Genomic DNA, 14,311 nt, shown 5'->3' on the forward strand with positions numbered 1-14,311 from the left:
TGCATCTTTTTACAAGTACAACTTGTATTATTTTTCCTTTGTTATGTATACAGTTGTAATCATTTGGAATAATTAAAAATAGTTAAATTACAGAAAAGAATTGCAGTACTATTAAATTTTCCTTTCTTTTCAAACTTCATGCGTCAGTCTGCCTTTAAGAGTCAGCTCATTATTCAGGATTTTTTTTTTAAAAAAAACTGATTATACTTGGGTAAAATAAGCTTGAGATTCTGAGAATCACATTCAGAAGGCAGAGAATTAAAAAATTCTCCAGGTAGAAAACTAAATGCGCAAAGTTCTACTCTAGTTATCTTTCTACCTAATCATTCATTCCTCTTCTCACTTCCACTTTCTTCATTTTACATGTATAGTATTTTATTTTTCTGTCTGGAGACATCTTGATCTGCTCTCTCATCTTGTTGAGATTAAAGCTTAGGTAGGACCATTATTAACACTCAATTTCAGTATGTTTGATCTTGGGTCATCATAAATTGCAATTGCATTCATTATAAGATGCATTTCCTATTGGCAAAGATAAGTCTGCTTTGAAATTACCGAATTATGTCAAACACAGTCATCAAGATTTTGCATTTACCTTTCTCTGGTTATTCTTTTAGCATAAATATGCAGTTGGGGCATTCATTCACTCATTCACTCACTCATTCATTCTGGATCACATAGAAGTTGTCGAAAATAAATCTTCCCTCCAAACAATTGGGTTCACATTGGAACACAATATGTCTGACTCATTGATATAATTCTCTGGTTTTTGATATCCTTCAAATATCTGCAGATATCTGAATATATTTTTTTTAAAACTCTTGTATCACAGGTCAATTATTAATGTGAAAACTGCAAGTCTATATGTATAAATATATAAAAATTTAGATCATATTTTTAAAAATCAGGGATCACAATTATTTTGTCAGAAAATTAGTCTATTGAGATATAGTATACAGGTAATCCTTAACTTACAACTATAATTGACACGAAATTATGGTCGTAAAATATGGCAGTCATTAAGTGGGTCACCATGTAACTGCAACTGATTATACAAGGTGGGTTTTTTGTTTTGTTTTTTGTGACGATCAATAAGCAAACAAGGGGCTTTCTGCTGGGAATCCCAAGTAAATGGTAAAAACTGGCAAAACCCACCAAAATGCAGTCATGGGACCATGGAACACTGCAAATGGCCATAAATGCAAGCCAGTTGTCAAGTGCCGATAATGCAATCATGTGACTGGGTGTGGGACTGTGGCCATCAGAACTTCTAAAATGGGTTGTACATAGCTCTGGGAGGTCTGTCTTAACTTTGAATGGTTGCTAAGCAACCAGTGATTAAATGGCTACCTGTGTAAATGATCATAACAGAATTACAACTTAATTATCATAATCAATTATGCTGGCAATGCTTGATGTAGAGGATGAAATATGGCTATATTCCAGTTCTGTAACACATTTTCAAATAAGGAGATAGATTAGGTAGGTAGGTAGAAAGATAGATGATAGATAGATAGATAGATAGATAGATAGATAGATAGATAGATAGATAGATAGATAGATAGATGATAGATAGATAGATAGATAGATAGATAGATAGATAGATGATAGATAGATAGATGATAGATAGATAGATAGATAGATAGATAGATGATAGATAGATAGATAGATAGATAGATAGATAGATAGATAGATAGATAGATAGATGATAGATAGATAGATAGATGATAGATAGATAGATGATAGATAGATAGATAGATAGATAGATAGATAGATAGATAGATAGATGATTGATCGATCGATCGATCGATCGATCGATCGATCAATAGATAGATAGATAGATAGATAGATAGATAGATGATAGATAGGCAGGCAGGCAATACCAGGAAGCAGTTAGTCGGGTTACAATGGTAATTCGGAGTGGAATTTCCACCTCAAAGTGATGTAAAACAGTTGCAAAACACAGAAACACATGACTATATTTCTTAGCAACAGGGATTGTACAATCCTAAGTGTCATTATAACTACAGGACCACAGGAGAGCAAGCTGGGGTGGCTGGGGTTGTACCATGGGGGGCAGGCACTCCAGAGCATCAGGATGCAACAATAGATGTGTTAGTGTGTGTGTGAGTGTGTGTGTGTGTGTGTGTGTGTCACATGAGGGATGGGTGAAAATTTTAACTCTTGAAGAATTATGGAATTTGAGTTAGTTTCATTGATCCATATTTTCCTGTTTATAATTTCTCTCTTGCAGGGCTACTAAACAAATATTAGTAGTACAAATATTAATTCCTTTGTTGTTAATCAACACAGGTCTGGGGTGATCATTTCAAAGGACAAGAGAATGGAGGGGGGAATGGCTATAAGATTTGTCCATTTTTTTTTCATTTTCCTTGTGAGTTGAATTCTGGAAACTTAACCCTAATACTTCTCACACTTGATTAACAATAACAAAGGAAACCTGAAGTAAAACCATACTCACAGTCATGGTCACATTATTTTTCATTTAGCAACCACTTTGTTTAATCATCAAGTTGCCAGTCCCAATTGCAGTCACTAAATGAGGTCTTATCTGAACTCTCATACAAAGAGGCTCACTGAGTGACTTAGAGGCAGTCATTCTTTCTCAGACTCACTAAGCTCACAGAATTGTAGCCATTGAGAAAGTTGGAGAAGGGAGTGCTATATGTATTACATTGAACTGCTGATGGTGTATAAATATAACAAAATATTTGAGCAATATTTGAGCATGACAGTATAAGAAGAGAGCATTATGTATATTGTTTATGCCTTACTGACCTAGAGGTAATATTTATAGTTCATTGTAAAATGTATATAATTAAGTGATAAAACTGTATCTTTGATCTGTTTAAAAGGATATTGAATATTCTTTTTCCTCCCCTAACAATATAGGAGTTGTCAAAGTGGATTACGGAGATGTATCAGTCAGAAAAGCATTGAGAGAAAATTTGAAATGTAAACCATTTTCATGGTACCTAGAAAATGTGTATCCAGATTCTCAAATCCCACGTCGTTATTACTCCCTTGGAGAGGTAAGGGGGGGGGGCATTGCATATAAGAATGTGTTTTTTTTTAATGAAAAATATCTCAGATAAGTAAGTGTAATTTAATTTAGGCCTGAATTTATACCCAATTTATGCTGAGAACATTCACATTATTTTTTAAAGCAAGAATTGAAACCAGTCTGGTTTATAGTTCTGTTAGCATCTAGATCTTCTAGAGTATTATTATATAATAATTACCATTTTACTCGGTTAGATATCTTTTTGACATTCAGAAATGAAAATTATGAAGCGTGAAATCTTAAAGCTGCTGGAAGGAAGTCCTTAACTAGTTTAATGAAGCTTGTCCAAATTTTACTTCATAAACAAATCCTGATCAAGTACTATTTTTTTCCCTAAGAAATAGGTACAGTATCTCTTTTTATATTCTTTTAGCTCTGTTTTACTAAAAAGCTAGTTGAAGTCCAGATTCATAAAAAGGATTGTCCAAGTGATTAGGCAGAAACTGCGTACAGTTCAGATATTAGATATCTTAATATCTATTTTTTTAAAAAATGTTTGAAGTGGGTAGCCTGAATATGTATTCACATTTTATTTAATAGACATTTCACGAGAGAACTTGGAACTCGTTCATTACCGCTAATGAAAGAAGTGGAGCAAAATATTATATCTGACTTTAAGACTGAGTTTACGCTCCTTATTTAACATACTCACATTTAAAAGAGATTTCCATGTGATTCTCTTCTCAGTGACTGCTATTTGAAATAGACATTTTCAACTGCATAAAAAAAAATCCACAGTTTTTCTCCATATCTGTAAAAGCATGGGTCATTATAATCTGCCATTTATGGTTCATGCAACTGTAAATGTAAAACAGGCTTTAGTCTTAGAGCTACAACCACACAGAAAACACCATGTAATGTTGAATAAATTTATGTGGTCTAACGTCTGAGCAAATGGGAGGACAACACTGGGATGGTGTACCTTGAAAGAGTTCTGAGCAAGAAAATTGAAAGATAATTTTCCACCTGTTATCTACTTACATAACCTTACTTGCCAGACTAGCCATTTTTGCAGGTAGTCATCAATTACCAACCATAATTGGGACTGGCAGGTAGGTTCATTGCTAAGTGACAACTGTTAAGCACAATATCATGTGATTGCACCAACTTACAAGGTCAGTTCCATCAGTTCTCACGGCGGGTTATTAGGCAAATCAGTGTAGGTCAGGTGTCAGCAACCCTTGCCTCTGGAGCCACATGTGGCTCTTTCATCCCTCTACTACCTCTCCCTGTCGCTCAAAATATGTGTCATAACCGCCAATGTGTAACACCTGCCAGCACGCAATTTATTGAGCTTTTCAACCCCCAGTAGGCCAACCATGGATAAATCCAAGAAAAGAAAAGTTTCAGAAGAAAACAGAACCTTTAATTCAACTACATATGCTAGTTTTGTGGGTGCTCAGGAAATAGTCAGGCACGGGAAGGGTTTTGTGGCTTCCAGTGTTTTCTTTTCTGTGGGAAACAGGTCCAAGGGGCTCTTTGAGTGTCTAAGGTTGCTGACCCCTGGTTTAGGTCATTAAACGTGGTGTCATAGGACTGCAACTTGCAAATCCCAGTCAGCTTCCCCATTGACTTTGCTTGTTAGAAGCTGCCTGTGAAGGTTGCAAGTAGCGATCATGTGACCGTGGGATGCTGCAACCAACGTAAATGTGTCCCTTTTGTCAAGTCATATAACTTCAACTTGCAACATCCTGTCAGCTTCCCCATTGACTTTGCTACTTCCTGCCAACTTCCCCATTCACTACGTTTGTCAGAAGCAGGCTGGGATGGTTACAAATGGCAATCCATAGGACCATAGGATGCTGTGACAGCATCAACTTCGAGGACCAGTCGTAAGTCTCTATTTTCAACACTGTTGTAAATTTAAATCTGAATAGATGCTAAGCAAACGGTCAGCAACTGAGGATTACTCGCAAGGATTACCTTGCAGTGTCTTTAGAAGATAGGATATATAAGTAAGAAGCTATTGTGTGGAGATTTGGAATTAATGAAGTCTTGGCAAGCTTCCCGAGGAAGGACAGTAGCAATGATCTACACAAAATCCCAAAGCCTATCCATTACCTTTATCTGTTTACCAATTTTCCCAGTTTAAAAAATTATCCACCTGAAATTGTCTTAAGCATTTTTAGCTTTGTAATGGGCCCGGTTCTCAGCACTGAGTACAAAAAGTCTTTAATTGTTTTCCACAAAAAGAAACAGCATTACCTATAAGATGTTTTCCAGGCTGAAATATATAGCAAAGATTTCATTTGCATTGATAATAGTGCTCATATGATCTGAAGCTTTTCTTCAAGGATAATGTTGGGAAGGTCTTCTAAAATATAAGGAATGCTGAGAAACAAATAGTTTTAGTTTTGCAAGTAACATAAGCACTAACATAGGGCTCAATGTACATTATTTTTGTTATCTTTCATTGAAAGCTATCTAGGACAGAGGTGGGTTCCTACCGGTTTGGCCCGGTTCGGCCAAGTAGGTAGTAACTCGGCCTGCCATGCCCCCAAACCGATTCTTCAAAGCGCTCCATGGCACAGGACCTAGCTACCTGCGGGATCGCATCCTGCTGCACACATCCCTGCGACCAATCCGCTCTCACAGGGAGGAACTTCTCCTAGTGCCGTCCACCAGGCAATGCCAACGGGCGACGCCTAGGAGCAGGGCCTTCTCTGTGATGGGCCCAACCCTCTGGAATGACCTCCCCCCCGACATTAGAACCACCACCGACTTCCGCTCCTTCCGACAAAAACTAAAGACTCACCTGTTTCGATTAGCTGGCCTGGCACAATCATAACTTTTACCTCTTGGCAGATATATTTTAATTGGTATTTTAGGGGAACTATTTTAAATTTGATTTTTGGGGTATTTTTTAGGGGTTTTTAAAGATTGTATTTTAAATACTTTACTTTAATGTACAGTTCTTTTAACCTCCTCCATCTAAGTACCTAAGTGTTTAATTATTTATGTATTCTAAGTACTGTTTTATCTATGTATTTTATGTGTTGACTGTATACCGCCCCGAGTCCCTTTTGGGAGAGGGGGCGGTCTATAAGTGTGAATAAAGTAAGAATAAAAGTAAAAGTAAGATTCTCTCGAGGGTGCCATGCGCAGAAGCATTTTTTGTAGTACTGTGCATGCACGTATAGCGCACATCAAGCCTGCGCACAGTGCGTCCCTGAGAGAACTGGCAGTAGTGGCAGCCGGGACCCACCCCTGATCTAGGAGTGTCACTTTCCAAAAGCAGAACTTTGGAAAGCATAGTTTTCATAGAAATTATCTCTTCTGCACGAATAAAAATGGTAGTGCTGTTTTTTTAGAGAAAACTACGATTAACACAACTTACTATTTTATTTACAAATAACACGTGCCTGGTTCCTAGTGCATCTAATGGCACTGAGTAGACACACTTACTGGAAACTAACTCATGCTGAGTTATGAGTTTTAACATAAGCATGTTTGTGTAATTTGGCATGATCCTAAATTTTGCATAATTTCAAAAACCATTACATTCCCGCTATTTTTTTCTCCTTAACTATAAGTCTTGTAATAATGATTATGAAATGTACTTGTTTTTATTTTTCTCCACAGATCAGAAATGTTGAGACAAACCAATGTTTAGATAACATGGGGCGTAAGGAAAATGAAAAAGTAGGCATATTCAACTGTCATGGCATGGGAGGAAATCAGGTAAACTATACCCTATTTATTATTTCTAAGGCTTTGCACATTGATATAGACATTAATGTTGGAGGGGGGAAGAGTGACAAAATAAACATTACAATATCACAATATCAGCTTCTGTCCTTTTGTACCTGTGTGTTGAAACTATGCACGTGTAAGGGATAGGAAAAACTGAGTTTATTAAAAAAGAATATTTGAGGTTGTGTGCATTACAGATAAGAGTTGCTACGAAGCTGTTGTTTCACTGTTCCTATCTTAGAACACTTTAAACATTTTAAGTTTTGTTCCATTAGAACTTGAATAGTTTCAAACATGGCGTGGATCCATTTTCATCCCAAAATCTGAATGCTTAGATAATGCTTATTTTCCTAAGTGAATCAACACAAAATAAAATAAAATTTGGTTAAAAAAAAACCACTCATGAAATATCTGTTTAAGCAGTTTGAAGCTTCATTGATATTCCACCAATTATATTACAAGCTTGTCCTATATTGTGCTATATTATGCTGGGCTTTGCTTTAAGATATATTACAATGTCTTGAGTGAACAAAGTAAGTAATTGTCCCTATTTTTCTTAGACAAATGCAATCCCATTATTCCTACTATATTTTGATAGTTCTCAGACAAAAGTGCAAGTTCTAGTCCATATATAACAGATTACAGGAGATGGAATAAAAAAGGATTGTACAGAGAGGTTTTCTTCCATTGTTTTAAAGGAAATTAATTCAGAACATTGGCATTTTTGCATTAGAACTAAAGCTTAATTTCACTTTAAATATACCAGTATTTAATTTCCTACAACTTCAAATTCAATGAAAGTAGATGTCAAAAGCTTCATTGACTATATAAAAGTATTTTATTGCGATGAGCATGCCAAGTGGTGAAATGTCCTTAACAAATATGGGAATCTTGAACCATCTTTTATGTGAACTCTAAACACAGGACAGGAAATCACAGTCTGAATAGAATGTGGCAAAACAGACAGGCTCCTGGTCGGGATAAGAGTGAGATAAGACCGTATCCTCTCTCCTCCTTTATTCAATCTATAGGCTGAGCAAATTTTTTTGGGGGGGATGACTGAACTGCAAGATTAGCATAGTGTTAAAATTAGAGGAAGAAACATCATAAACTTGCACTGATGACACTACTTTGATAGCTGAAAATGCAAATGATCTGTAAGCTCTAGTAATGAAAGTCAAAGGAGCACAATGGAAAAAAATTGGGACGCGATTAAAATGAAGATGACCAAACTAATGAGAACAGGTGTAGCACCAAGTCTTAGTACTGACAACGAAGATATTAATGTAATGGATAATGTCATCCTTTTAAGATCAACTATTAATAGTAAAGGCACTAGCAGTCAAGAAATATGCAGGTTATTTCTTAGGGGCGTTTATTGAAGACCTTGGAAAAATATTCTGGTGCTATGATGTGTCTATACCTACAAAAATGAGAACCATGCAGGCAGTGTTTTTACTTGTGACACTCTATGGAAGTGAAAGTTGAGCTTTGAAGGATCAGGAGAGAAAGAGAATCACTGCTTTTGGATTTTGGAATTGGATAAGAGTCATGAGAATACATGAGTAGCCAAACCAGGAAATGGAACATATTAATCCAGAATTCTAACTCAAGATACAAATGATCAGCCTCAAATTATATTATGGATAAAATATGTAAAGATATGGCTACCTTGAGAAGCAATGAAAAGAAAGAAAGAGGATAACCAGCAGGAAGATATGGATAATTGCAGCGTGCATCATTTGGATATCTGAAAGGCCCGGTTCGAGACCAACCATACCTATGTGATTGCTAAGAGTCAATATTGACTTGATGCCACATCATAAAAGTAGAAATGGACAATCTACCCGGAGTACTGTTTTGATGCCCTGGAGCCCCAATCCCTTTCTGATTGCACTGCTGCCTTTTCTGTTTATTTTATTTATTACATTTATTTATTAAAATTTATACACCACCTTTCTCACTATCCAGAGACCTACAATATAATTTTTATGTTGAATTGGAAAGAAAAAAAATGTTGTCGGCCCCCCATTTCCCAATTAAGAGACTAACAGAAAAGAATAACAGAGTTGGAAGGGACCTTGGAGGTCTCCTAGTCCAACCCCCTGCTCAAGCAGGAAACCCTATCACATCCTGGACAAATAGCTGTCAGTCTCTTCTTAAAAACCTCCAGTGATGGAGCACCCACAACTTCTGAAAAGCAAGCCCCATTCCACTGACCATTTCATGGTCAATGGATCATTGATTCTAAGTTAAATGTGAGGGCTTATTCTTAGTGCCAAGAACATAATAAATATGAACCTTCTTACAGTTGTAAGCTAGTTAATTTCAGCTTCCAGGCACATTCTGCCCTGATTTTAAATTACTATAACTAAGATTAATTCATTTTTTTTGTTTTAAAAAAATCATTTATCAACTACGTTATAGCTGGTTGTTATAAGAACTCCACCACCATCACCTTGGATTCAACTATTTGGGACATTTCTTTTGCCAGTTATTTATAAGAATGTGTAATCTCTTGAAGGCCATTTCTGACATTCTTAAAATAATTTGTAGAAATGATGTACTTTAAGGGATTGCAGGGTCTTGAAATAGAGCAACAAGATAGAAATTGATGCAAATGTATTGATATAATGACTGTCACACAATTTATGATGATAGCAAGATAGCCCTATGTCCACATTTACATTTTAAAAGAAGTATATACAGGACATTGCCTCCTCTCACAGATACACAAATTCTGTAAGTTTTTTCTAATAAAGGCTAAATTCCAAGTGTCTCATAAAACTAATTTTAGATAATGCAGTAGGCATATTCAATTAGGTAAATTAAAACATGAGGTACAATTAATATATTCCTTACTACATTCAAAAAAATCAACAATATAATATTTTATTCAAAAGAATATCCAGTCATCTGGCTTATGCGTGTAGTATTATCCTTCCCAAATGAACTTGACCATTGCACTTCAGTTACTTATTTTAAATTAATGCAAGAGCCCTTTATTTATATAGGCCAACATCACTGAAATGGCATTAAGTAACCCTATATATTTTCTCCATACATTTAAAAAATCTCTTATGTGAAAAGCATTCCTATTCCCTTAATTGTCCAAAAATATATGAATGATAAATTAAGAATTAAAGCATTTTTCCTTCTTGCATGCTATTAGAAGTTGCTTATATAAACTGTATTTACATATGTATAGTTGGAGTTTACTATAAACCTTTGCAACATTCTTTTATAATGAACTTTGTATCATGTGTAACTAAATATTAACAATAAATTGTGATTAAATCTGTTTTTAATCTTTTTCCTTTATAATAAACCTAATTGGTAACATAGAATGATTTGCATGCATTCTCTAATTGGTAATGCAATCAAATTCAATTTGTATGCTTCGCCAAAGGCAGCATTCTGTAGTTAATTGGCAAAAGGTTGCTTTCAGCAATTAAGAGAGAATACTTTTACTTTACTTTTCATTAGAATACTTTTAAGTTGGTTGAGGGGTGAATTCAAAATAATTGGGAGCCTTGTAAATTATTAGAATGGATGCCACTTGTATTGTTTTAATTTCACTTAATTTTATTCTTTCCAAGATCTGGCTTCAAATCAAGTGGCAGCTTGGAAGTAGTAATTTCTACCTTTCTCCTTTATAATGTTTTTTCTTAACAAAACTTAATAATAAGATAGTTGGAAGGGACCTTGGAGGTCTTCTAGTCCAACCCCCTGCCTAGGCAGGAAACCCTATACCGTTTCAGACAAATGGATATCCAACATCTTCTAAAAAACATCCAGTGTTGGGGCATTCACAACTTCTGGAGGCAAGCTGTTCCACTGATTAATTGTTCTGTCAGGAAATTTTTCCTCAGTTCTAAGTTGCTTCTCTCCTTGATTAGTTTCCACCCATTGCTTCTTGTTCTACCCTCAGGTGCCTTGGAGAATAGTTTGACTCCCTCTTCTTTGTGGCAACCCCTGAGATATTGGAAGACTGCTATCATGTCTCCCCTAGTCCTTCTTTTCATTAAACTAGACATACCCAGTTCCTGCAACCGTTCTTCATATGTTTTAGCCTCCAGCCCTTAATCATCTTCATTGCTCTTCTCTGCACTCTTTCAGAATGCACCCTTTTCTTTCTTCTCTTTCATTCTTTCCTTTCTCACTGTCTGTTTCATCTTACATTTATTCATTTTTACAGCCCAAATTTAACCAACTATAATGCTGCTGCTAATGTCTTCTGCTGCTCCAAGTCAGTCTTGTGCAGTACATATTGGGGGTGGGGGGTGCATAAGGATGCCAGAATCATAAAAAGTGCACCGTGTCCTTATGATACAAATTCTGTCCTTTCATCCTTGTGTTGCAACATTGCATTCAAGTACATACAAAGAAGATTTTGCATCACCAAGTAGAGCATTGCATCATATCACACATTTAATTTCTTAATCCCCCTTGCCTTCCTTCCCCCAATATCTATGGTACGTTCTGTATGTAAATGTAAACATTTAAAATCTAAAAACCCACCAAAGATATTCCTATTACTTTCAAATGTTGAGCCAAAGGAGGTTCAGCATATTTTCATGTATCTTTTCCTGGAGAAACAACCACCATCATTAGATCTTATGAAAGTAGAATTTTATTTATGCATTTATGCTTGTTTACACATTTTTTATACACCCAACTGCAAACTATTTTGGGTGGCTTACAAATAAAAGTAAACACCCAAACACAAAGAACAGCCCTGGAAACAAAACCAAATAAAATCTATTCACTTCTTGTTGCATTCTACAGCTTTATTCGGGGGGGGGGGGGGGGGGGAGATGCATTTTCCTAGGCCCATTCTGACTAATGGAAAGAAGACAGAATAGCAAGGGAAACTATGTAGTCCAATTCTTGTATTAGCATATATTCTCCCTTCTCTGGGAAATATAAAACAAGGACTTGGTTTTTATGGCTGCCAACACTCCAGAAATTATGCTGAAAAAAACAGTGCATCCATCTCTCCTGTAATATTTGCATGAATCATGTTAATAATTGCCATGTGCTGTTTTTAATATTTATAGCATGATTAATTAAGCTATTTGAGAACTTATGTTTCACATTTATATAACACTGTAAGGTGCTTTACAGGGCTGAATTCTATCATCCCTAAAATGAACTTATAAGCAGTTCAGTAATATTACCTCATATTTCAGGGACCATTTAAGGCACAGACTGCTTATCAAGTTAATTGCCATTGGAAGACTTGAACCAAGTGCCTTTGATGTATATCTTAAATGTCTCTCAGGCTATGTCAACCTATAAATATATTAATCTATTTAACAATAAAACAGTAATGGCATACATGAAAATTAAATCTACATAATTGAAAAACCCTGATTTTTTTTTAATACTAGCTGATAACCCGCTGTTGCCCAGGTATTTATTTATAGGGGGAAAATGTCCGGACCAAACGTAATTTCTAATGTTGGATTTTCCTCCTTACCAGAGGGAGCCCCCTTGTGGAGTATTGTAAAGCCGTTACCCTGGCAACTCCACTGTGCTGTACAGTTGAAGCCATTTTAAGGCACAACAGGCTGCACCAACAGAACATACAATCCCAGGGGTGTTAGGGGTGTCTTACCCCCACAGTATTTTTTTTTCCAGAGAGTAAGTCAACTGTGTACCAAGTTTGATTGAAATTGCTCGAGGCGTTCCAGAGTTATGCTAGAACACACACACACACACACACACAGACACAGATACGCACATATATCCATTTATATATATAGATTATCAACTGTATCTCCATTAGAATAAAACTTTTCACAAACAACATTTGAGTATGTATTTATGTATTTAAAATATCCCAAAGCTTGAACTTTTAAAAAATGTATTTGTGCTTTATTTTTGTCCTCCTAACCGGTCCTTGTGTTCAGAATTTATTTTTATGTTTTAATTGCTTGCCACAGTTTGTAATAGAGTATTGTAATAGAGTGTATGACATCCAGGCTTCCCTAGTCACTCAAATGGTCTTGCAATCAAAATCCATCCTAGTAATTCTAGGTTTTTTAGCAGAATCAACCCTATTTTTCTATAAACGTCTGCTAGAAATCTTGGAGTAATTAATGGTTTATACATGCAAGGCAATTGCCAAGATTATCATTACAGACTATTTTGAAAAAGAAGCACTATATTTGACTACTGAAATGCAAGCCCCATTAAATTCAGTGACGCTTACATAAAAATACAGTGTACGCAACTTTAATCTTGGTAATCAAGTAGAGTACAACACAATTCCCTATCCAGTTCTGTAACTTTAACTTTAAAAGAATATTCCTGAATAGCGATCTATGGGATCTCATTCTTAAGTTGCTTTTCTGAGAACATGATCTAGTTCATTACATTACTTCACTTTTCATATAGTTCAGATAACAGGTAATCCTTGCTTAATGATGGTGATTGGGACTGGAATTTCTGTCACTAAGCAAAGCAGTTGCAAAATGCAATGCCACGTGACTGTTGCTTAGCGACGGCAGTTCTGGCATTTTTAAGTTGCTGTTATTAAGCAAATTTCACAGCTTTATCAAACATGACATTACGCTGTCAACATTTGCGACCTCCTACTGGCTTCCTCATTGACTTTGTTGGTGATCACATAACTGCAACTTAGAACTGCAAGCTCGTTGCCATGAGCCCAGATCATGTTCGCGTAACTACAGAAATTCTGTGACAGCCGCAACAAGAAGAACCAGTTATAAATACTACTTGTCGAGCGCTGTCATAAATTCAAATGGTCAGTAAATGAGTGGTTATTACATGAGGACTATCTGTACATAATACAGATTAGGAAACAACATACAGATTCCCTACTGCTGATCTGTCACCTGAGGTCGAAGCCGAAATCTTTCTTGTGTGCCTTCACAATCATTGAAATGGCTAGACAATGGATGAAATGGGAGTTGCCAGGTTTGAAACAAAATATGTGTTTTCTATATGCTTTCCATGTCTTTGCTAACTTTTTCTCTTAAAGCATTAGCTGTTATTTTACCAACAGGACCTCTCTCTTCCAGGTATTTTCATACACTGCTGACAAGGAAATTCGCACAGATGATTTATGTATGGATGTCTCTAGGCTCAATGGGCCTGTAATTATGCTGAAATGCCATCACATGAGAGGAAATCAACTTTGGGAATACGATGCGGAGGTATTTATTCAAACAGAGAAATGAAGCATATTTGAACAATATTATTGCTTGCCGGCAGCTAACAAAGAAAAGGCTAAAGCAGCCATTCTCTACTTTGCCGACTTTAAGATCTGCATGTTGGTATATCCAGGGTGTTGGCTGTGGAATTCTGGGAATGGAAGTCCACAGATCTTAAAAGTTGCCAAGGTTGAAAAAGTTCTTTATCAGGTTGGTAAATTTGTTAAGAAATGTTTCCACCGTTGTTTCTTCCCTCTTTATTTTCAGATACATTGGGGGGTGCAGGTGCTAACTTTGCATCTCTTTCCCTTATAACCTCGTCTCTCATGTGAATGATTATTCCTTCTACCAC

General features: G+C 36.0%; 1 protein-coding gene across 2 annotated transcripts in view; it reads left to right on the forward strand.

Moving 5' to 3' along the window:
* The window catches only part of GALNT13 (polypeptide N-acetylgalactosaminyltransferase 13), a 240,727-nt gene that overhangs the window by 203,936 nt on the left and 22,480 nt on the right, over positions 1 to 14,311 (forward strand). For both annotated transcript variants that reach the window (XM_081937996.1, XM_081937997.1), the window contains exons 9-11: positions 2,914 to 3,053; positions 6,668 to 6,766; positions 13,828 to 13,962. In XM_081937996.1, coding sequence (XP_081794122.1) covers positions 2,914 to 3,053; positions 6,668 to 6,766; positions 13,828 to 13,962 — 374 coding nt within the window. The remainder of the gene's footprint in view (positions 1 to 2,913; positions 3,054 to 6,667; positions 6,767 to 13,827; positions 13,963 to 14,311) is intronic.

The sequence above is a fragment of the Natrix helvetica genome (genome assembly GCF_964273705.1).
Source record: "Natrix helvetica genome assembly, chromosome: 1".
Classification (NCBI taxonomy): Eukaryota; Metazoa; Chordata; class Lepidosauria; order Squamata; family Natricidae; genus Natrix; species Natrix helvetica.